We start from the raw sequence: 24,713 nt of genomic DNA, 5'->3' as shown, positions 1-24,713 counted from the left end.
ATAATAAATATAATAATAAAACCTTGTTTATGTAAGAGGTTCATCTTGTTAAAAAATGTATTGAGACTCCCGGTACTTTATAGGACCCAGTTTATCCTCTCTTTGATGGTTTAAAAGTGATAACTTCATGTGATTCATTGCCACCTAGTACTGAATTTTAATAATGTAATGACTCATGATTTCTTTATTTCTTAGAGAACCAACTTGGTTAAAACCATTGCAGTTGTTTTTACTGGGGTCATCTGAACTATGATTCCCAGAATGCTCATGAAAGGGACATGCTTATGTGTTCTGAACAGCTGTAATCTATCATGGCTGGTGCCAGGTCGACACATTCTAAGTTTACAGTGTCAGCCCAGCGAATTAAAGCTTTGTTGTAGACTAGCTTGCTATGCAATTATTTCCAGTTCATATCCTATAAATCATCACTCTTCACATGACAGTCAGCAATTTTCATCCAGCATTCTAAGTATCCATGTTTTGTCTTAATTGTGCTGTCTGATTCTGCACCTAGAACAGTGTGTGACATGACTGGTACCAATAGCTTAGAAAATAAATTTCACTGTCACTAGAACCTATTTAAGGAATATTCCATGTTCTCACTTTTTTGTCGAGCTATTTGGTATTTATGTTGAAATAATAGGAAATGAATTTAAATAGAAACACTTCTCATGTCTTATCTCTGCAAACAAAAAAACATAATTTACAATAAATTAGCACAGCAGTTGTTAGTGTAGCACAGCTTTATTTTGCAGATTCTCACACCTAAGCTCACAAGATGACACTTTTTCTGATAAGGTAATCTTTATAAGGTAGTTCTGTAGGTGATTAAATCTGACAGATGCTAGCGAGATGGCGAAGTTCAGAGATGTAACAGCAATCACTTTTTAAAAATTCTTGCTAAAATAATAAAATGTCTTATGATATATCAATAGAAAAATCAGCCTGATAAAAGAAGAAATCAGTAACAATGCTGTATTTCTGTGTCTAAAACCAAAATAAAACTATTTACCAATAAACAAACCAAGTATAATAAAATAAACTGTAAAGAAAATGGTGTTTTTTAGAAGAAAGAATTACTGTAAAAGATTACCCTTCTAGTCATTTCTTAGTATTTACCCTTGTTGCTGGACAGAACAGGAACAAAACGTTTCACGTACAAAAAGAAGCTAAAGAAATAGCTTCTCATACCCTTTTGATACTCTGTTCTTCAGAACATGCCTTGAACACTAGATCCTTTCAAGGCAAAACATTCATCTTCTCCTAGGGCAATGATGATGGTCAGGTGGCTGATATTTTCCGATGATATGCTAACCTGAAATCTGTTTAGACTTAGCTGTACATTGTATAATTAGATTAGCTCAATTAAGACTTTGGCTTAGTTTTGCAATATTCATTTATTATTTGAATAGTTTTAGTCCTCTTATTTGTAGCAAGAGTATTTGGAAACAGTAGCTCATTGTCCTTGATTTTTTTGATTACTTAAATGAGGTTAGCTTTGCTAGAATTGATTGATATTACAGTCTCTTGATCCACTATAGCAAAGCATGTGCTGTTTTCTGATTTTCTTATCTAAATATCAATTGCCTTATGTACAGAGTCCATTTATAAATAACACAAAGATCCCTGAATCAAGTAAATTAACATGCTGGGCCAGATTCTCTGGCTTCATTAGCAAGCCCTCATAGCAAAGCTGTGTTCATACAAGTGTGAAAACCAGAAAGTTCCTTGAAGGGTTTTCCTGGCCTGAATAATTTCTTCATCAGGAAACAAGCTATATGCATTCTAGTATTTCAGACTTATTGCCATGATCTATTAATTTTGTGTAACTCCATCTAACATGGACACCATTTGGAAGAATCCAACTGTAGTGGGAGAGGAATATGTAAAGTAAAGGATCTTGGCTGGACACCAGATAAGGAGCACCCTGAGTTACAGGTCATAGTGGAGGGCAGGGAGAAAGGAGAGATAACGAGAAAAAAAAAGAGAGAGACAATCTTAAAATTGGCACTCTTTATATCAATACCCCATTTAGCAGGAGCAAAAACTGTGACACAAAGATCTGTTGACCATATGAGACCATTTTGATTTCCTGCATTTAATTATTCAATAAATATTTATTACTTGGGCACTATTTATCAGCTACCTGCTAGGCAGTGAAGTGGAGAGTAAATCAGACCAAGTCGCTACTCTTGGAGAGCTTTGTTTAGCACTGTTGTAGACATAAATATGGGACATGAAAATCTAAAAAAATACAAGCTTCACACTTTTAGGCTCCTCCTACATGCCAAACACTGTATAAGTGCTTTACACATACTGATTTATTCCTCTCAAGAACACTGAGTGGGTAACTACTATTACCCCATCTTCTAGATGAGGACAGTGGCCCTTGCTGGAGGACCAAGGAAACTAAGCATCTTTAGAGTCTCAGTGATGCCTTTACTTGTGACAATGACAGTGTTTCAGCATAGATGATACAGCTTTTTCTGGGCAAAAAAATTGAAAATAATATTTATGCATTTTCTGTTTTCCAAAGAAATGAGCAATTCAAACTATGAAAATAGGTGCCTAAAATCCATATGATATAAGAAACACTGTAGTCCCTAAGGGACAGCTTTGGAGATAAAGCCAAAGCACCACCATCTCTGCGAGTTAAATACCTGGGTGCAGTTGTCTAATTCCTTTTATGAATTGGACAGAACTGATCAGAAATTAGAACCACAGGATGGGCAATGAAACTCGTCCACAACAGAACTAATATCTTATTCACCCAGGTTTAACTTTAAAATTTTATCAGCCATGAAAATTATTTCACTGTCTTCTGTCATGAGTAATTGGGCTATGTTTTATTTTAATCATTAAAATGTAAAATAATAAAAGCCACCAAAATAGTCTATAGTCAATTTTCTGATAAAGCAAATTTGTTTTTTCCCCCATTTGTGATTTAAATGGCCTCCAGAAAGTTTTTTGGGACTAAGTGTTAATTAAAAATATGGAAATGGATTTAAAGCACATTACAGCAGACAGTGGAAGAATAATCACAAGAGATTTGTTCACACAACCATACTCATTTCTCAATGTGTTTTTTAACTGTCTAGGTTACTGGTTGTTTTCCTGCATGCCTGTTCTTAGAAAAAAAACTGTGATTCTAATGAAAACAGTAATTACAATTACAACAAATAGTACAAATTGCTATTTGAGCAGGAACATGCAGTTTTAGTCACCAAAAGCAAACTGATGCTTCTGTACTTTCCCGTTTACACAACTGAATTAAGCATGTTCTCAAATTTCTTTAAAAACCAAATGCTTTTTATATCTTGCCATCTTTTTTAAAAAAATTCAATCCTCCTTGCATTACTTCTGTTGGCTTTTCTGGAACAATGCACTGTAGTGCTCTGAGGAACCAGTGAACAAATTCTCCTTCTGAAATTCCCTGAGAATTTGTGCTTAAAGATCCCTAGTTTTATTTTTCTGAATCTCTATTTCCTCACCTGTAAACTGGAGAGAAATGTTCTGGGGAAGCTATGAAGAACCAGGAATCCATAAAGCCCCCTAAAGAATTAGGGGCATGGGCTTTGGAGTCGAATAGATCTGGATTCACATTCTGGTGGAGTTCACCATTCTCTAATTGAGCAACCTTGCGAGAGTTACCAAACATCTTTGAGCTTTAGTTTCCTCATCCATAAAATGAGATCATTAAACCTCTCTCACTATGTTCTATAAATCAAAGGGCCTAGTAATTGTCGTGTGCTTTCTAAGTAGCCCAATGTGAAGCTCTGAGTAAGTTCTCAATAAACGGGAGCTGCTGCTTTTCATCATCGGTGTTCATTTACCTGGATGGGCCAATGCTGCACAACTCCAATGAGTACCGTTCACATTGTTTTGGGGTTTGGGGGTGCCAGTGGATGGCCCATGGAAAGCAACCTGTTTTATGACTCTCAGAGTCAGGCAACTCAGAAAATCTAGAGATTTCTGGTGTTACTTCCATCAGGAGCTGTGTGTGGGATGTGGTATCTCTGAGGAATTCTTTAGAATTTTAAGTGTCACTCTGTCTGTAAAACAACTATAGTTTAAGCAATGCAATAAAATCAATGAGATGTTTAGCTGTCTGGCATTATGCTAACAAATAAATACTCTCAGACTCTGTTCATAACTGAGAAATACAGGTATTGCATTGAGTGGCAGGAACGAAGGAGAAATGCTCCCACCCCTTGGCAAAGGGGGCAGCCCAGACAAGATTCACGGCTGGAAAGTACCTCCATCCATCCTTTTCTTTCCTTTTTTTTTTCCATGTAACAAATATTTGTTGAGCACCCACTATGTTCCAGACAGTGGGCAGAATGGGGACAAGGGAATAGCCCAGAATGGCTGGAGCTCAAGGTCTCTGAAGGCAAGAACCCAGATCTGAAGGCTATAAGATGGGCATTGTCATGAATAGGAAGGGGGCAGGTGTAACTGAAATCACAGAGGTGCCCCCAATACATTTTGTGGCACATTTAATGTTAGGGACAGGGAGAAAGAACACCTGAAGACAATCACAAGATTTTAAGTCCAGTAACCAAGAAGCTGTTGATGTCACTGAAAGATAAAGAAAGTGGAAGGGAGGGTACATTTAGAGAAGATCATTAGGTAGAAAGATGGAAAAGCTACAGGCTAGTAAGATTCCAGTAGGTAACTGAGTGTGTAACCCAAATATTCTTCTACATCATGACAGAAAAATACCAATCTGAGGATATGCATAAGCTGATGTCTTTTGAGTCTGATACAACTGGAGAAAAGTCACTTGATTTTGGTAACCTATGTTGTATTGTCTGTAACTCGACTAGTGATGACCCTAGTCCAACCCCCTTATTTTACAAATAAAGAAACCACATCTCAGACACACACTCTACTGAGTGGCAGAGCTAATCCAGTACTGTGACTACACATGTACAGGGAAAAATCCAGGTTTCTAAAACATTCAAATCTGGAATAGAGATATTACCTAAATTTTTTAGAGTTGCTGTTTGTTTTTACCTAGCATGATCTACAGATTATGGGAGGATGGTCTTTTTTGAGAAAATCTATTGCTGTATATGCCATTGTCCACAAAATTAGTTTTTTAGTTAATTTCCAAGAATTCAGTTTCCACAAAAAGCCTTGGAACCTTACAGCACCTAAAGCTGTTCCCTGTAGGGAAAGACATGACTCTTTTTAGATCATTGAAATAATGGCACCCATGTGTATAAGGGGCTGCCCTGCATGGGAGGAGGGGTTTGGGTGCTTCCTGAAAGAGCCTTGTTTCTAGAATGCCAGGCATGTAACAGTAATCAACAGCAGTTTCCTCTGAAGCAAGAAAATCCTGCCGTGCTAACCAAAGAAGAGTGCCCAATACAGTTAAAGAATCAGTGGAGTTTTTTAAAAGGATAGGGGGGAGGGTTGGAGGATAGAGCTAAGCAGAGAGGGAAATATTTATAACTGTGACATGTTTCCTTGTAATAATTTATGGGCCCTCTGGAGAAAAAGGAAACACACAAACTATGAATAAAATATCCAAAATGTAAACATCATGCTTTCTACAAATTTTCTTAAGTTAAAAATTACGGTTGAGGTTGACTGAAGTAAATGACTATTTTCATGGTCTCTGATTTCCTAAATGCAAAGGGTTACCAACTGATTTACAACTTCCTGTGTTGTTTTTTAATCTTTATTTGTCAGCACATTTTTAATGTCAGATTACTTAAAATAGACATCTTGGGTCTAAGAGATCAGGAATAATAATATTATGTTGACTTCTCTAAAAATTTCATAGTGATTTACAAGCATTCTAATTTAGCCCAAAAAAGCTTTACATTTCTAAATGAGATTAGTTCAAATAGAGTTTTAAGAAATTTTTTTCTTTTCCAGTTGATAACTTTAGGATGAAGTACAGTTCAGTCAGTGTGCTTTGAAGTTAAGTAAGTTACATGTATTACTTTATCCAAATAGTTTCAGTCTCTTCTTATTCAAGTAGTTCAAACTGTGAAAATAACAGGAAGTCCATGAAAAGAGAAATACTAGAATCAAGGACATAGGGTAATTCAATTGTAGTTTCTCTTCCTACTATTAAGATTTATTGTCTTATATGATTTCTGCAAATTACAGGTACTTGTTCAAAAGTATTCTCAAATATAAAGGCCATGAAATAGCTTCATCTTCATATAAGCTATCATAAGATGTGATTAAAATGCAGTATATATAAAATCAAATTTTTTAATTTATATGGTAGTTCAAAATAGGCTTTTCACAAAGATAATAGTATAATTCATCTTTATTATTTTGACTAATTGACAAATACTGATACCTAATTTCTGATTGTTAAAACATGATATAATTTCCTCCATTTAAATATTAAAAGCCTCAAATTTAAATAGAACACCCTGATGAAACCAAACAAATATTCATCCATGAATTAGAACTGTTGGAAATACTTCACACTAAGTTGAAGGGTATGCCTTTTAGAGTGTAACTTCTTAAGCTAAACAAATACACTCTGAGTGGCTTCTAAAAAATATTTTTGAAAAGTATTAGTTATTTTTTAACTATTTATAATGGAACCAACCATATTTTCCATCTCTCACCCTGAAGAAGTTGTAAGATAAGGTCAGTCTAAGAATCAGAAGTACAATATTGAACTTAACTTCAAGAGCTCTGGTTATTTCAATTTTCACAACAAAGACACATTGAAAGTTTGTCCTATATGCCCTAACCCTTTACTTCTGATGAAATTTGTTAAAGGAAATCTTTTTGAAATGAACTCAAAAAGAAATGAACTCCATCTGGGCAACCACAGGCCACTCTGGGCACTGAAAAACAGAAGATAAAAGGGGTGGCCAGCAGAGGTGTGGAGGGCGCGGGGCAGATTTTCTGATTTTGGAATTTAGATATAAACACTTTCTTTTTCTAAGTAGGTGGTTTGCCTTAGCCCTGACCACACCACATGACTACCTAATTACATCACACTATCTAGGTCTCAAAAGAGACGTTGTTTGGGTCCACGGAATTCTTTAGAAAGATGGCACTGGATAATACATTTGTATTTTAAAGACTGGAACTATATGGAAACAGGGTGATGACCTGTTCTCATTAACAAATTATTCTGAGTGGGCTGCTTGGGCAATGTTAACAATTATGTGTAGAAATAGCATGGACCAAATCTCAATATGGCTACTCTAATTCTAACATTACAAAGATGATCCCTTTGATAGTAACAGTAATTATAAATAATAATAATTTACCTTAGACTTTAATAATACTTTCCCTTTGAAAAATTCTCAGAATTTTCATCCAAATTTTCTAATTTGTGCTTGAAACAATTCAGTGAAGTAGACATGTAGCAATTATCATTATCCTCCTACAGGTAAACAAACTGAGGCCCAGGGATTTTCTTATCATCACACAATTCAGAATAGAGCCAAGTCTGAAGCCTATAATTCAGTGGTGTATCTTCCAGATTATTACCGTCCTTAGAAAATACCTGGGTATCTGTTCTATCCCTCAGGAAATGTTTGCACCAGAGCCAGATCAAAACATCTTTTCCTCTTAAATTGCATTTACACTACAAAGAAGATATTTTTTTCAAATTCATTAGAGAGGAGTTTGCTGTCTGAGGTCATTAAGATAGGAGTACTCAGATTTCTTTCCAAATTGTAGTGTGGTCTTAAGCAGAAGTATACTTAGAAATACTAAAGATGTCTAAAATACTCTGGAACCAGTTTGTTTAATTATCTTTTTTTTTCAAGCCCAAGTTAAACAAGATCAAATCAAGGGATTATAAATAAAAGTTGGCGCAAGGTGTTAACTGGAGTGTCCTAGCCAGATTGCAAATTGGTTTACTGTGGCATGCCAACTTAAATTCCTCCTTGCATCTTCAGCTGGAATGGGTAGTCTTCATGTCCTGCCCTAACTTGTACTATGTTACCGTTCACTGTTTAGGTGATTAGCATGTGGATCTGATGGTCTCAAAGCTCTATTAAGTATAAATGTTCAAACTACCAGTATGCTGTGGATAAAAATAGAGATTGCTATTAGATGTCTATTCATACCCTGCAGAAGCCTGGCAACATTTTGAACCTTTTCAAAATGTAAATACTGCATATTAAGCATAGGAAAGAAAATTAATTTGCTGCATTTGCGAATTTATTTCCAAGTCAAAATGCAAAGGGGGAGGAGGACTCTTGTAGGGAATTGATATTCTACATTTATAGGATATATTAAGAAGTTTGTAATGGCCTGCACACAAAAGAAAAACACATAAGAAATGGATTAATTAAAGTTTCTCTGATAAGCTTAGCTTTTGAATTTCCTCTCTTTTGATTTTAAATTTATGGCCTCAGTATGACATTACCAGAGTTCATTGCATTTTGCAAGTGGCATTCATATGTTGTTAGTTTAGTACACTGTGGGCAATGGGTTACCATTTTTGTTAAAAATTTCCAGAACCACAAAAGTATTTCTTAACTAGACTTGCAAATGAGTAATGCCTTTTTTTCAGAGGGAGAAAATAGTTAAAACATTACAGGAATTTTTGTGCCTTTTCTCCTTAACTAAGGAAAAAGTTTGCAATGAAGTTTGCTTTTTGAGACTGACATTTTGTAGTTAAGTTTTGATTTACATATGAAGTCATCATCTGACAATTCCAAACAAATGTTTTTTTGAAACATATATTTTTTTTGTATGTGTTTTTGTAGCTCAAAAAGAGTTTAACAGATTTATCTTGCTTTCTGCCATTCAAAACAGTGTAAAGTTTCATCCCAATAACATTTTTAATATCTTGAATAACTTAATAATTAAATTTAATAATTGCCAGTTCAGTCATAGATGTCAGTCAGACAAACTCTACCCACAAATCCCACAAACCATCTACACTTTTTCCAAAGGAAATTTAAATATAAAATAAAGAACAATAAAAACAATCATAAAAAATAAAATAATAGCAAAAACAAATAATAAAACAGAAAAACAACAAGCCAGAGTTAATACTGTTAATAATGTTAACACATAAAGTGAAAAGCATGAAGTAACACAATTTTCAAATATAATCTTTATGCTTCTCAAACACAGTAAGGTCTGGATTCTAATTCCTATAACATTTTTTTGACCTAACCTGACCCTGTACTTAGTTACAGGAGGGTTCAAAATTCCTTTCATTTACTCCCATCACAGATGTCCATTTCATACTAAATGTAAATTCTTAGATTTCCAGTGATTTCATTGACTCGTAAGTAAAGATCTAGGATTTTTTTAAGGCTACATAATGTTCGTTGATGAAATTTCCTATGAGAATTAAATTATGCCAAAAAGCCATTTACTTGATATTCTTTAAATACCAGGTATTCAATGAAAGTTTAGATTGTAAACTATGTTAACTGACACTAATGCAATGTGCACATAATGAACAATATAACCAACTTAAGTTAATTTTCATATAACAGATAACATCTGGGGGAAATGTATATTGGTAAGTTATGCAAAACTAATTTTCTGGAGACCACATCTGTAGATGTTATTTATTATATGTTCACTTAACAGTCCATTATTCTGTTTAGAAATCTATTCTCTTCTTTATTAGAGCTTTTAATGTACTCACCTTGGTTCAAATGGTCTGCTCATTATCAGAAAAAATATAAATGGCATTCAAATGGAACAACATGATTGTTTTTATTATATCCATTTGTGTGCAAGCATTCAAAAATAGCAAAAGAAACACATTTATTGCTTTACATTCAAAGTCATATTTAGGGGAAATTTGAAAGTCAAACAAAACCAATCATTTGGCAAAATGGAGGTATGTGTATAATCAGAAACTCCTGATTTTTAATCTCAGCATTAGGCCTCAGGCAAGTCACTTAAAGTCTTTCCCTTTGCTTCCTGACCTGAAGATTATGGGTGCTATTCTCTCATGAAGAAAGGGTGGTTGCTAAATCAGGGTACCAAATAGTAGTGGTTTTTTAATAAATGTACTTTACCTTTTTCTGTTTTTATTTTTCTAGATTTAAGAGGTAACATATTAGACATTTGAGGAAAAAAATATGAGACAATTATAGTTCTACAGGAATGTATAAAAATAGTTATAAAACTAGCTTTATTTAATTTGCTTCAACTATTCATAGGAGGCTTGAAGAAATTATAACGTTCTTTCAGAAAATCTAACTTAATAAAGCTGACCATGTCTTTCTGTTTTAAATAGATTTTATTACAGAACCAGTGATGTTGTAAAACATGAGGTTTTGTTAAAAAAAAAAACAAAGGCCTAATTGTATTTTTTTAAGAAAGTATTGCATCAGACGGTTTCATTTAAACATATTTGCTGGCTCTGTGCTCTCACCACAATTACTGATTCTAATTTTCCTTAAACTTGTTTTTTAAAAAGGCTACTTAATGGAGGGAAAAAAAATCACTGTGTTGCTGCTTTTGGGCACTATGTTTATTTCAAACTATATATTTGACAGTGTACCTTCTTATTAATGAAATGACTTCATATTTACCCTCATCTGAAATGGGGACATTTCTTTCCCAAACAGTATCTTACTGACACAGCCAAATGTTAACACTTTGTAAAAGAAAAAAACATGCTATTGTTTGGTTCATTGATAGTATGCAAATCACCCTGAAGAAAAGAAATCCTCACCCCCCAGTTTTTGTGCATGAATTAAATCAAATGAATAGGTGTATGAGGTACACTCATAAAAATCAAAGAAAAGAAAATCCAACTCTCAGTCAAAGCTTCAGGTTCCTGGGATAAACAGGAGCTCCATGCCACCTGCCAACGACCAGGACAACAGGGTAGTTGGCAGGTCATTCAGATGAGCCTTATGATGGGAGATAAAATGAGAGACTTAAGCACAAAAACCTGCTTGCATTTAAGTATACAGTCCAAGAGAAAAAAGGGCACAGGTGGGCAGATGGTAGAATATGCTACTACCAGATGGAGAGGTGATCCACTGAGAACTTCCACTAAGGCATGAGAGAAAATGAGCAGGAAGTCCTAGCCTACGTATGGAAAAGCATAGCAGCAAGGCAAATATGGCAAGTGAAACAAGGTAAAATTCTGCTTTATTAAAAGAAAATACTTTTACCTTGACAATTAATACTTGCTTACTTTCTTAGTACCGCAGTAAATTCAGAAAATTCCAATTAATTCATTTTCTCCTCTTTTCAAAATGTCTGACTCACCACCACTTCCCCCAAATTTCTATTTCTTACTCTATGTGAAAGTCTGTACCCTAACTACCTCATCATCTTACCTTGTCTCTGGATTGCCATGTGCAGCTTATTTATTTTATGTATGTTTCATAAGACACTAGAATGTATAACTCTTCCACTTTCCTAGCTTGGGAAAATAAAGACTAATACAAGGTGTGGGAGGATAAAAAACTAGCATAATGAAAAAAAGTACAAATACTTTTGTGGAAACGTGAAAATATCCCATTTAGGAAAAAAAAAAGAAGTTGCTTATGAATGTGATAAGAGAAAAGAATTGTTCTGGTATGTTTTTTTTGATGTTCTATTTTGATTAACATTTAGTCAACTTGAGATAAACAATCTGGAATGATGTCACTAATGACTGAGATTAAGTGATTAATATTACTGATAGTTTCCAAATACGGCAACATGAGGACATATTACAGTCTACTGAAGACTGCATAGGCCAAGAAGTCAGCACCCCAGGGTGCATCTCCCAGCCCTATCATGAACTAATTATTTGACTTAAATCATTTACTCTCTTGGTTTCCAAATTGCCTGGACTACAGAGTTATGACACTTCAGTCCTTCTGTCTATTTGTACTAAGCAGCAACATCCTATAAAATAAAATTAAAATTAAAATATAAATTCAATGCAAAATACATTGGGTATGACCAAGCAATAACTTAGTCTCCATTATACTCTAAGACTTAGCCAAATAAAAAATATTAATATTTAAATGATGAAATATTATAACATGTAAGTTTAATTGAAATATTGTGGAGAAGTTAGAAAGAAATGTATGATGATTTCGGGGGTTTTCTAGGCTCCATAACATAGTAATTATTTGGTATTTATGCATTTATATAGTTTTTGTCTTCAAATTTGTAGGCTCCAGATCTGATTTGATCTGCATACAGTGGGTGGCTTCATCTCAGAGCCACAAAAAAGAAGGTCATGAGAGCTTACTATATAAACTAGAACATCAATTTATTGACTTGCAGTGAGGAATATAATAGGCACAAAAATCAGAGCACTCAAGTGGGCATGTCTTTATAGATTAATTGAAATGGGAAGTCATATTATGATCAAAATGTTCTTGTTAAACATGGAAGCAGAACATGAGGAACTAATTAAATTATTCAGATGTTTAATGCCATCAGCACCCTCATTCTCCTTTTTCTTTCCCCAAAGTCATGGTAGGATGAACACTGCTTAAGTTGACTTCTTGGACTCCTGTTTCTTCATTTCCATTGTTGAGCAGCATCCATTGGCATGCTCCTGCTACAGAATTGTTAAATGCTCACAGTGAAGTTTTGCCTTGCTTTCTGTGTTTTGGTTGATTTTGCAAATCTTTCCTCTGGTTTACTGTGTCCCGGCTGTGCACATTAACCTTTAGAGCCTTCATTGTCCTCATCACCAAGTTTTTGGTGGCCACTTCATTACTGCTCCCAAGCACAAACTCCACTCTGCTGAGAAATAGCAGTCTCCAGCAGGCTGCTAGTGAGTGTTTGAAGCACCTAACCCTCTGTGAGAACTGGAGAAGATATACAGAGGATCTAAAACATGGTGTCTCCTTACAGAGCTTGCAGGAGGAAGAAGAGGGTACTAGCACATGAAACAATTAAAGATGAAGGCAGAAAGAGAATGAGACAGTGGGAAAAGTAAAATGCTAATTATGAGATGCAGAGCATGAAAAGCAGTAGAGAAGTAAGGCAGTGGTGTCAAGAACTCAAAAGAGATAGCACTTAAGATAGGCTTGAAATATGACTATAGGTATAGGTGTAGGTATATATGTGTGTGTGTGTGAGTGTGTGTGTGTGTGTGTGTGTGTGTGTGTGTGTGTGTGAGTTGGCTGAAATTGTGGTTACTCACCAAAGCCTTTGTTATAATACAGCTCTTTTCTTCCCCTACAGCAAATGATAGAGGTTGTCAATCCTTCAGGTCGCTTTTTCCCTAATCCTTTGGAAGAAGGACTCTCATTTGATATTTACTCAACATTCGTAGAGCCGCCCCCAACCCTGGATACAGACATGGAGGTATGTTTCCTTTTGTCTCAATTCACCCCACCTCAACATTATATTCTCTAGGGGAAGGAGGAAAGGAACCAAATGCTCTTGCATTTACTTTCTCTCTGATTTTTTTCCCAGCTAAATATATTTCTTTTAGTATTGATTCACAGGGGGCCAGCTGGGGTGGGTCATCAATTTTAATCCCTTCCACTCCATCCTCCTCAATCTCCACTTTCTCAAAAGTAAGCATTTCCTAACACCATGACATAATGTCATGACACTCATGTATAATGAAAATGCCCGATAATGTCAAATAAAAAATCTCCTTCCAGATTGACATCATTCCTAGTAGAAAAGTACCCAAGAGAAGTTTGAAGTTACATATAAATCACTAAATGCCCCAGAAATCACTTCTGTTGTTTATTTTCAATATCATAGGGGCTCAATCAAGAACAAGGACCAGAGGAATCCCACCCAGAAGCCAACTCTTCAGACACGGATCCTTTAGTTGGTTTTACCATTGAAGATATAAAGTCAGTGCTGGGTCAAGTCACAAATGACATTTTAATCAGCATTCAGGTACTTAGCCTTGGCAGCATACTCACTTACTTCCTTACTGGTTAATTAGCCAACCTTAACCTTAATGTCTGAAACACTGTCCATACTCTGCTAGCAAGAGTGATGCTTATGATGGAGGAATTCACTTTAACATGTCCACATAATTCTCATCTGAGACTCAATAGATCTCAAAGTAGATTCACCAACAGCATGTAGTGTGGTTTGTGTTGCCAGTTTTCAAAATCATTTGGCATGAAAACCAAAAAAAGTAACTGGTAAAGACTTCATGCCTTTTCACACTGTAGACATTGCTCATGCAAGAGTAATCAGAGTACATTCCTAAATAGTAAACACGGATCGTCAAACCGTAATGCTTTGCTAAGTTTTCACACCAGGTTTCTAAAGAGCAGCTTTGAAGTCTTTGAACTCCATGTCAGTTTGTTCCTTTGCACGTATCACTAATAGCTGAGCAGTTTACACCAATGGCTGCATGAAAATGGCGAGGGCAGCAGCCATCTCAGGAGCAACTGCCAAGGATGTACCAGTCAGCCTATTTTTATGCTTCATTTTGTTTTCTGTCCAAAAAAAAAACATTTCTACCTTACTACAAAGACTTGCATCATTTCTCAAGCAAAATGGCTACATGAACTGCATATTTTGACAAGCTTTATAATTTCTTGTGGAAATGACTGTGAATCAATAGAACAATATACTCCATGTTTAAAATATTAATGCATCTCAGGGAAAGATTTAGTTATATTTACATAAGACTATATATAAAAAGCACAATATATTAACAACTAATTTAGAAAGAACCAAAGATGAGCTTGGCATAAGCATGCCTTGTTACTTGTTTAATCATCAAATGTTAATACACTGTTTACATGAACATTTAATGATTTGATACCAACAGAATCAGCCAAAGTTCTTAGCTTAATAAGGGTATTTAATGTTTACCAGGAATAGTGGAAGAACAGGTTTTACACAAAGCTTTATTGTTAACACTCCCGTGAATGTAATAACTGATTACTGTGTGGAAGGGCAGAGTGGAGTTGAATTAAACTGAGTTCAGAACATGTCTCCTTCTTAGATTTGATAACATTTCATCTAAATATACTTTATGTGTAATCATGGCCCAGGGCTCCTTTGCAATCCCTGTGGCTCTGAAATTACCGCTGAGGAACTACCAGACAGTAATGGAATTGTGTGCAGGTCCCAAAAATTGAAAACATCTTTACCAAGGCCATGTTCCTTATAGTGAGCAGTGTGTTTTTAACTATTCATTGAAATATTTTTAAAAATATATAGAGTGTGTAGCATTTATACCAGTATTCTATAACAGAAAGAATATGATTGCTGTATGTGTGTGTCATTGTCCTCTTGGCCCGAGGCCGTCCTTGCTAGGCCTGGAAACTCATTAGCTGGCTCATCTAAATATAAGTAGGCAGAGAAAAAACTTGTACCAGAGGTGGGGGATGCAGGTCTCTTAGGTGCCACAATCACTTGCATTTTAAATGGATTCATGGACATTAGCCTGGATCAAATTACTGCCAATTACTTCAATAAAATGGTTTGATCATGTGGACTTACACACCGTCCCAAGATAGCAAACCCCTTTAAGTATTTTCTCTCGGTAATCCTACTGAACTCCATGTGAAAGCCAGGCACTTCCCATATAAATAAAATGAAAAATGGGAGATGGAGAGATTAAATCATTTATCCAGAGTTTCCAGGGTCCGAAACTGATGAAAGTCCCTGAATGGGAGCTGTGAACTGGGTTCTAGTTCTAATTCCAGTGTTATCCACAAAAACCACACAACCTCTAATATCATGACCAGACTACTTTGGATTTTAATACTCCTGTGGTGTGGCACTTTTTCAGTGTTTACCCTTGTGTTTTGGTCACATTCCAAGATGGGCAATTACTCTCTGCTTTCCTAAATTTCTCCCCCTGTTTTAAATGGGTAAGTTATTTTCCACTTCTAAAACCTGCCTTCCAATGTTCCTAGCTCTTAAAACCACAGCATCGCTATTCAAAGGTAGTCACATGTCAGTGGTCAAATTGTACGAGCTTTCTGAATACACTGACCTGCTGGAAGAACATTTAATGAATGATTATTTGTTAGATGTTTTAAATTTTCCAAGTTTTTCCTCCTTCATTTAGAAGTCATATTGTTACCGCAGTTTTAGAGGAAAAAGCGGCAGAGAATTTATGTTTTAAGTACAAGTTTTTTCAGAGCTCATTTTCCAGTGTGGTTTCAGGCATATTTCACTTTCTGTAATTCAGAAATTTCTCAAAATGTAGTGTGAATTCTTCACTTTTTATATTAATCCACTTACTTTCCCACTGATTCACTTTACAGTTTTAGAGATTTATTAAGACTGAAGTTATCTTGGCCTTGAGATGTTAATTAAAATTATACTGAATAGAGCAAACATTTTAAGCTTATATAGTTTAGGTACTTTAATTTTAAAGATACATTCAAAATGAAATTATTTTGGCCCTGAGTTGTATAATGAAAATTATACCCAATGGAGCAAACTTTAATATAGTTAAAGAATTACATTTCAGAGAAATATGAATGGTAACACTAAATTCTGGCATTGAATGTTGGCTATTGGCCCTGTCTTAGCAATAGGGTAAAATAATGTAAAAACCTTGAGGGAAGTTTGCCATCTTGGGATCATAAGTATTTTTAGGTCAACCTGAATTCCCAGATTAGAAAAGCTGAGTGGAAGATCTCCTCAAGGTAGTGGTCAGTGAAAGGCTATTGAGCTCAGATCATGGGTTTTCCATTCTTCCCTAAAAGAAATAGAAGAATTTCCTATCCTGTGGTTGTGGGACAGCTTGTCCGTTCATCACTGTTCGGAGGAATAACAAGGAGACGTGGTGGACCGGTGACAGCCTGTTCGTGACCAGACAAGGAGTCTTTTCACGCAGACCCTTTTGGATGTGCCTGGAAGGAAGTACCGATCAGACAGTCTAGGGACCTGAAATGTAGCTCCCCGCTGTTGGCACAGTGCTCTATTAGGTGACACCTTACCTTCAGGAAGCTTTTTCCCAAAGCCCACAACTTGTGTTAATGAGTTTTGTTTTGGTGAAATACCAGAAAAAGTCTCCAGGTTAATATGAAATCACTAGTGAGTCATGATAGTTAACATAAGCTGGTAGATGATAGCACATCTCTTCTTAGTTGAAGAGAAATGGGATTATTAGTGGACAGAGGACACACTAATAGAAAATGAGAAGAGTTAATTGTTTAGTTAGAGGAGTGCTTCCCAATCCTTTGGAATTGGGACAAGATTCTCTTCAAACCATTTCAGTCCCTATATCATCTAATATGTTGCATGCCTTAAAAACATATATTTAAAATATTTCATGGTGTCATAGCAGTGAAATATAACATTGGTAAATACATCATAAAATTAGAAGTTGGAATTATGAATTTAAAAGCTAGTGTGTAATGTTAACATACTTAATTTTCAACTAAATTTTTCAGATAAAAATTAACACCCAAGGTGGCTAAGTGACCTGCCCAAAGCTACATAGCTCACCTAATCCCTCGGTCTCCCCATTCCTGCCGAGTGTTCCTTTCTGCTCTGCCCACATCATCCTGAGGGCATAAGTGGTTCCTAAAAGATAACAGACTTCCTCTGTAACCTAGACGCCCATGTTCACACCTCCTTGCCTCTCCCACCAATCACCAAGAAATGAAAAAGTGAGAAACCAGAGGCCAGAGCTTGATCTAGGGCTTGATGAAATGAACCAAAAAACACTGATACTCGCATGAGAATCCAGAATTGTAGACACCAATGAGATCTTTTTAGAAATATCAGTTCTTACTGTGAAGACAGAACAGAATCTCATCAGATAAGGCAACCAGGGTGTACATTTCAAAACTATCTATTATAGTTACATCCATAAGTAAATTAAAAAGAATGCAAAATTATACCTAGACCAAAACTAGCATCTGATTTCTTAAATTTCTTCTACATCAATTAAGGAAAGAGAAATTTCTCAATATATAGTTACCCTGAAGACCTCAAATTATATTGTAGACATAAACTTCAGATTACTTATTAATACTTCTCTGTGTAAACTACCATATACTCCTGAACATTGTCAGATCACCTAAATAAAAACATCAATTTCACCATGTTGCTCACCACTGGTTTCTCTATTCATAATTTTATTATCTATCATGAAAAGGAAAGACACATTTCCAGGGCTACTAATGATGAGGTCATGTGAAAGTATTTCTGGAATTGTGCAAGTAGCATTGTTAGTCCACAGAATATCACTGCCAGAGGCTAAATGCTGTCACAGCCACTACAAACACTAAAACCTATCAGCAATCACTTTTTCTACCAAAACTGTACCATAAAGTGGCATAATTCCAAGAGCTACAATGTCTGATGGATTTTCATACTTATGAGAATTGTTCTAATTGTGAGATTATTTGTGTTGTTATTTCACAACAGAAACTCTCTCGGATCCCACTTGGAATGTATTACACAGGAGACAAAAACATCCATTGCACAGGGGTGGGGGGCCCAACAGCACTGCAGTAACTGAGCCCAGAGCAGTTACTCTGATTCGGTGATTATTGGTAAAGTCTGTCTGAGAATACAGATAAATTATCCTATCTCCCAACACAAGGCTATGTGAAAAATGGCTGTCCAAATACCACTTCCTGTCCATAGCAGACATGCTATACATTGGGAATGTGCAGAGAAACATGATAAACTGTTATCACATCACTACAGGGTGGAACACGGCTGTGTCTGCAAAACAGGAAGGTGTGTGAGGGATAATGTCTGTCTTAAGGCACTATAGTGTGTCAAAACCACAAAGACAATGTGCCGCAAAAGATAGCTCCATCATAACCACTTTTATGATTGTCTTCACAGACCGAGATAAACGAAAAGCTCCAAATACAGGAAGAGGCCTTTAATGCACGAATAGAAAAACTGAAAAAGGCCTGAGGACTCCGTACAAGGAGAGTGATGCTAAACTTCACAGAAACAAACAAAACCAGAGGAAGAATAGACTCTCTGAGAGGGTCATATTGTCTTCATTTAGTTGGGAAAGGAAAACCAAACTCCATTTTTTAGTCTTTTAAGTAATTTAAATAGTATTGGCCCCAATTTTACTAACTCCTCTCCTATAACAGCTTCTGAATTTATTGAACTGCGTGTGGTAAGGACATTTTGTATACAAGAGTTTGGAGAATGATATATAAAAATACAAGTACTTTTATGATACTCCTTTGACATTTTGACTAATATATGCTATTCATCTTCAAGGATAATGCACCCAGCTTCCTTAAATAAAGAAAAATATAGCAATTTTATCCATATTGACCCAAATGAACTGCCACATAACAGGAGCCCTGTGAACAGATAACCACTATCATCCTGGTAAGGATAAAACTTGCTAAACAATGGCAATTCAAATATATATGCTATGCTTTTTTTCTTCAAATCATTTGGTTCTCTTATTTAAACATTGTTTCAGTGTGAAACCAATTTTCTGAAATTATATAATGCAGTCTGAAGCACTTTAATTTATTCTGTACTGTATTTGTTATTTCTAATCTTGTTACTCTCCCAGGAGAATTCATGACCTATATAAAGAGAAGCAATGTATAAATGGTTATTAAAGACCAACCTATATATAGACTGTAAAAATCTTAAATACAAATCAAACTCACAGAGCTCTTAAAATTAACCATTATATTGCAGTGGGAATGATTGAGAACATCTCAAGCCTTTCAACACCTTTATTAAAATATAAAAGAAAAATATCCATTTGCCAAGTGATTGTCCCTAGACAAGTTAAATTAATTGCTGCATAGAACCTTTCCAAATTTTTTAGACTTCAGAGTATTCTAAAATAGAGAGCATTGCTAGTTCTCTATTCTAGAACACTAGGAGGGGGCTAGTTCCTTCAAGAAAATTCCAGTTTACACTGGAACCAGATGTCCTTGCATCTGAGTGACACTTGGTAGAATATGTTCTGTCTGTGCTCTAACCTTGGGCTATAACCTTACTTTCTCCATCAGTATCAAAGGTATTGCCCAAAATATATTAATTTGAGATATAGACAGATCTGACAGCATTTGGCAATTTTCTAACTACACTGATCAGCAAAGTAAGAGTAGTCCTTAAGATGAAGCCATGATTATTATAAATGCAGCTTCAAGTCTGGAAGGCCTGGAGATGAGATTCGTTTCTTCCTTGAGCTGTCCTGCCTAATTTAAAATGTTGTTGGTCACAGGAGATCACTAGGAAGGCTCCAAGTCTTGATCCATCAAGCTGTCTTTTCTCTAAAGAAAACAGGTGAAACTACAGTAAGCACAAGCAGTGAACAAAGTTACTTGTAGAAACCACCAAATACTTGAAACACAATCAGTGGCACAAATGGACCTGCATTGCTAATAAAGAGTGCTTATTTCGAGCAAGAGTACCAGGAGTCTAAAACTAAATTAAAAAATGGCAGTAGGATCCCTAAAAACCTCAGAGATACTGTGCTATAAGCACGCCTAAAGCATGCCTTTGGGCACTCCCAGGATCTGATACTGGCTTCATCATTGGCTAGTGTGTAACTTTGGACAAGCTACTCAATCTCTATTTGCTCATCTGTTAAATGGGGGTAATACTTATTTTTGAGGTACTTGAGAGGATTCAGTAAATTCATGTTAAAGAGCATTTGTTGTAAGGTGTGGTTCCTGTTTATCACTTAAGATACCCAAAAAGTCACCGTCTGTCCCTGATACCCATTGCCCAGTTATTTTATCAGCCTCTTTGCCAGATTCCCAGCCCTCTCTGATTCTCCACTGGCACCTGTGCCCTTCGAAGATAACCCATCCAGGGATCTCTGTGGAAGCTTAATTTTAATATCTAATAATAATAGGATAAAGAGTAGTTGCGCTAATGGTAACTGTACATTTTAATTCATAGTCTCTGCTCTTTTAAATGAATTTTGAATTGATAAAAGATTATATGTACTTGGTTAAAAAATAAACAAGGTGTAGACAATGAAATATAAATTTCACCCAAATTTAGAATCCCCATTCGGCAACCACAGCTTCCAGCAAGTCTTTAGAAAAGTTATTTTTTACCCATTTAAACAGTTGGTTGTGTGTATAGAATGGTTCTTTTTAATTTTTTTCACATAATTTACATTCTTTACATTGCTTTTTTCATCAAATAAATCTTGGAGATAGTTCTCTATCAGCACATTTTAATGACCATATAGTATTTAATTTTATCAATTTCATAACTAGTCCTATTGATGAGCTTTTTATTGTTTCTGGTACTTTGCTATCACAATACTACATTGACATTTTTGTGAACATGTATGATTGTACTGTAGGATGAATCCCTAGAAGAGAAATTTCTAGGTCAAATTTTATATGCATTTCCAATTTTGATAGACATTGTCAAAGTGCCTTCCAAAGATATTTCACCAACAGTGTATGAAAATATTTCTTTCTCTACATTGTTACTAGCTACATGCAACAGTGAACTTTTTATTTTTGGTATTCTGATAGGTGGAAAAATAATGTCATACTATTGTTTTAATTTGCTTTTATTCTACTCCACAAGATTGAACACCTTCAATATGTTTACAAGCAAATTGTGTGTGTGTGTGTGTGTGTTTCATCCTCCTAATAACCCTAACAGATAGACAGGTTGTTAGACTCAAGTTATAGTTATGGAACCTAAAACTTAAAGATATTATTAACTTGAACCAGTAATTCAACACATTAATAATTGATAGATAAGAGCTTCCAACTGAAGTCTGACCCACTTTACAGATGAGGAAACTGGAACACAGAGAAATTTTATATAATTTTCCCATGATCACACAGCCAGTGAGTGATAGACCCAGGTTTTGAACTTGGGCCTGTATGATTACCAAACCCACATAATTAACCTTCATCTAGCTATCTCTGTAAATATGAAACAAAGTGAAAACTGACCTTTCTTTTTTTTATTAGTTATAATAAGAGAAAAAACTTGTTTTATGTTTTTAGTGTATTAAGTATTTAGAAAATTTATTCTAGAACAGAATGTATAACCTATCTCCATTCATTCACTCATTTATACACTATATATTCATTGAGTACCTCCTATATGCCAGGGCACTTAATAGTGAGACAGACAGGGTCTCTGTCCTAATCTAATGAGGGAAGACAGCTTATACTAACTGTGGTAGAGACAAACTTCAGGGAACTATGAGAGCATTGAACATAGGAGCTTTATCTAGTTTGGGAGGCCAGAGAGGTATGAGGTTTTGACATTAGGCTGGGATCTGAGGGATAGAGAGAATTTAACTAGACAGAAGGAGATGAAGGGAGATGGATTTCAGGCAGAGGGAGAAGCACATGCAAAGTCCCTGGGACACAGGTGAGGTTAAACAATTGGCCACAGCCAGAGCTCTGCCTGGCCCCATAGACCACATTACGGAATTTTATTTTTAATCTAAAAGCAAAGGAACTTGTTGATAAGTCTTAAGTAGCAATTGCCATCAGATTAGTATTTTTAAAAAGGTCATCTCCCTGGTGCCAGGACTTCTATCCATGGAGACAAGGAAAAGAGAGTATTCTCATAAAAGGATTCCTACTGCTAATGATGCCACAGCTCCACTTCTTAGCAATTTCTAAGAGTGGGAGAAATTTTTTAAATGTTTGGCTTTTTTAAAGTCACAAGGGCCACCTACTCTAAGCAGTCTTTGGCACAAAGGCAGCCCTCTGAAGAGCCAATTAAAAAATACCAGCCTATCACTTAGACAAGCAGTAACCTTTTGCTTATCACCCAGAGTAAGATATCTTTCTTCCATTTGCAGGAATAATTTGGAGTGCTTTTTCCTCACCCCCATGATAAATTTTGTGGAGAAAATGCATTTATTATGTTATGAACATACCACAATTTCAGGTATTTGCAGGCACTGTTGCACCTAAATATAGCTGTGGAGTCATTTTTCCAAAATCTGAATATAAAACCCCTATTTCTATCCTCCATTTGATTGGAACCATTCAACCATCCTGGTAGATAATAAGTTTGCATGTTATTAGATTGCATTTCATTATGCTTCAGTTCCCCTAGAGAATAAACGTGCTCTTTTTCCCAACAATTGTAGAAGAAAAGTACTTTCGACGTCTCAAATTTCAGAGAATCTTAGGAAGATGCCCCTCTTCTAGATATCAAAGTCTTCTTTTTTTCTGGACATTGATTTGTTAAATGAGAAGTCAGGACCCATTTGTGGCAACCAAAATACCTATTAATTTAAGTTTCCTGAACAAAAAGGAGTCTAGGTAAAAATAATAACCATCTCGAAATTCAGAACCCATAACAAAAGAGAGAATACTAAAAATCTCTTTTGCTTTAAGGATCCCTTCCTTTTTCATGGAAGCACCAGCAGTGAAGATTGGCTTATATATTTTTTTTGTCAGAGCTAACAAAGATATTGTGTTACTTAATTTTTAGCTTCAGAGAACATTCAGTACAGATATCTCCAATGGTTATTTTGATGTTTGTTTCTTCTTTTTAATCTAGCCTGTAGTTTATTCAGGGCACTTTCTAGATACTAGGGTGAAATATGATGGATAAGGTCCTTGACTTCATGGAGCTTATGGAATTGATAAGGATTATAATCTCAAGGTAGATGATAAAGTGAAAAAGTAGGGTGATCTTAGAATAAACGATGCCACTGATTAGTACAAAGCCATGGGATGGAAGATTCTGGGATGTGTAAGAGCTACTTTACCTGTGGTGTTCCAAGAACTCTTGGAAGGGATGACTTTCAAGCTGAGCCCAGAATAGGAGAAGGAACCAGCCATGGTCTGCACCAGAGAACATTTGTTCCAGGCAGTGAGGATAGCAAGTAAAGTGACATTGCCAGGTTGAATCTCTGATCCCTCAAAGCAGCTCTCGGGAGAAAGGGGCACATGCAGGGTCTCACTCCTGGGAAGTAACCAGGCTGCTTTGCAACCTTAGACCCTTGCATTCCTAATCTAGTATTTTCCACTGCATCACATTGGTGTGGTCACATTGCCCTATTTTTTTTTTAATGCAGAATTACAGCCACCAAATGTGTATCAGGATAACCAACCCAAATAAGCCCACCTACCTAAAAGAATCTTGATCCAATGATCCCTTGCAGAAGACTCCACATAAGTTATGGAGATACTCCACTCCAAAAGAGGATGAGCAAAACTCACACTCATTATGTGTGGACTGTGCATAGTGACTTCTTTCCGAAGAATACAGTATGGAAAAGTGGGGAGAAAATACCTCTACAGTTTAGAAATCTGACAAATGCTTCTGCCATATGAGCAAGATCAACATCAGTAGTCATAAATCATGTTGATGGTTTGTACGTTTGATAGGAGATGATAAAATCAATACTTTATCTCTGTGGCTTCCTCCCCAAAACTCATAATCCCAGTCTAATCATGAGAAACTATCAGACAAATTCCAATAGATGTACAATACACCTGATCAGTACTTCTCAAAACAGTCAGAATCATCAGAAACAAGGAAAATATGAGAAAATGTCACAGCTGAAAGGAACTTAAGGAAACAAGACAACTAATGTAATGTGGATGTGATTCTGGAACAGAGAAAAGAAATCTAAAGAAATACAAATAAATGAACTTCATTTAATAAAAATGTATCAGTATTTATTCATTAATTACTCCAAGTGTACCATGCTAATGTAAGATTAGTATCAATAGTAATAATTTGTAATAATAGGGGAAACTGTGGGGGGACAGTATATGAGAAATCTTTGTAATTGATTTTTCTGTAATCTAAAACTTCTAAAAAATAGTCTATTAATATAAAAGAATCTTGGTCAAAACAAAACAAAATTAGTTAGAAGGAAAAATGGCCCCAGTTAGATTTTATCTTTAATGAAATGACAACCCCCT

The 24,713-nt window shown here is 35.6% G+C and overlaps 1 protein-coding gene across 5 annotated transcripts in view; it reads left to right on the top strand.

Moving 5' to 3' along the window:
* Nucleotides 1–24,429, top strand: part of CABCOCO1 (ciliary associated calcium binding coiled-coil 1) — a 128,372-nt gene extending 103,943 nt beyond the window's left edge. For 4 of the 5 annotated variants that reach the window (XM_073240996.1, XM_073241002.1, XM_073240998.1 and 1 more), the window contains exons 6-8: nucleotides 13,120–13,242; nucleotides 13,654–13,794; nucleotides 18,685–20,484. In XM_073240996.1, coding sequence (XP_073097097.1) covers nucleotides 13,120–13,242; nucleotides 13,654–13,794; nucleotides 18,685–18,759 — 339 coding nt within the window. In that variant the 3' untranslated portion in view covers nucleotides 18,760–20,484. Of the gene's footprint in view, nucleotides 1–13,119; nucleotides 13,243–13,653; nucleotides 13,795–18,684; nucleotides 20,485–23,857 lie in introns of those variants that run through there. The other variant, XR_005057163.2, reaches the window with a different exon arrangement.
* Nucleotides 24,430–24,713: the final 284 nt, after the last annotated feature.

The sequence above is a fragment of the Manis javanica genome, chromosome 7, assembly GCF_040802235.1.
Source record: "Manis javanica isolate MJ-LG chromosome 7, MJ_LKY, whole genome shotgun sequence".
NCBI classification, from domain to species: Eukaryota; Metazoa; Chordata; class Mammalia; order Pholidota; family Manidae; genus Manis; species Manis javanica.
This window is presented reverse-complemented; position numbering and strand designations above follow the sequence as displayed.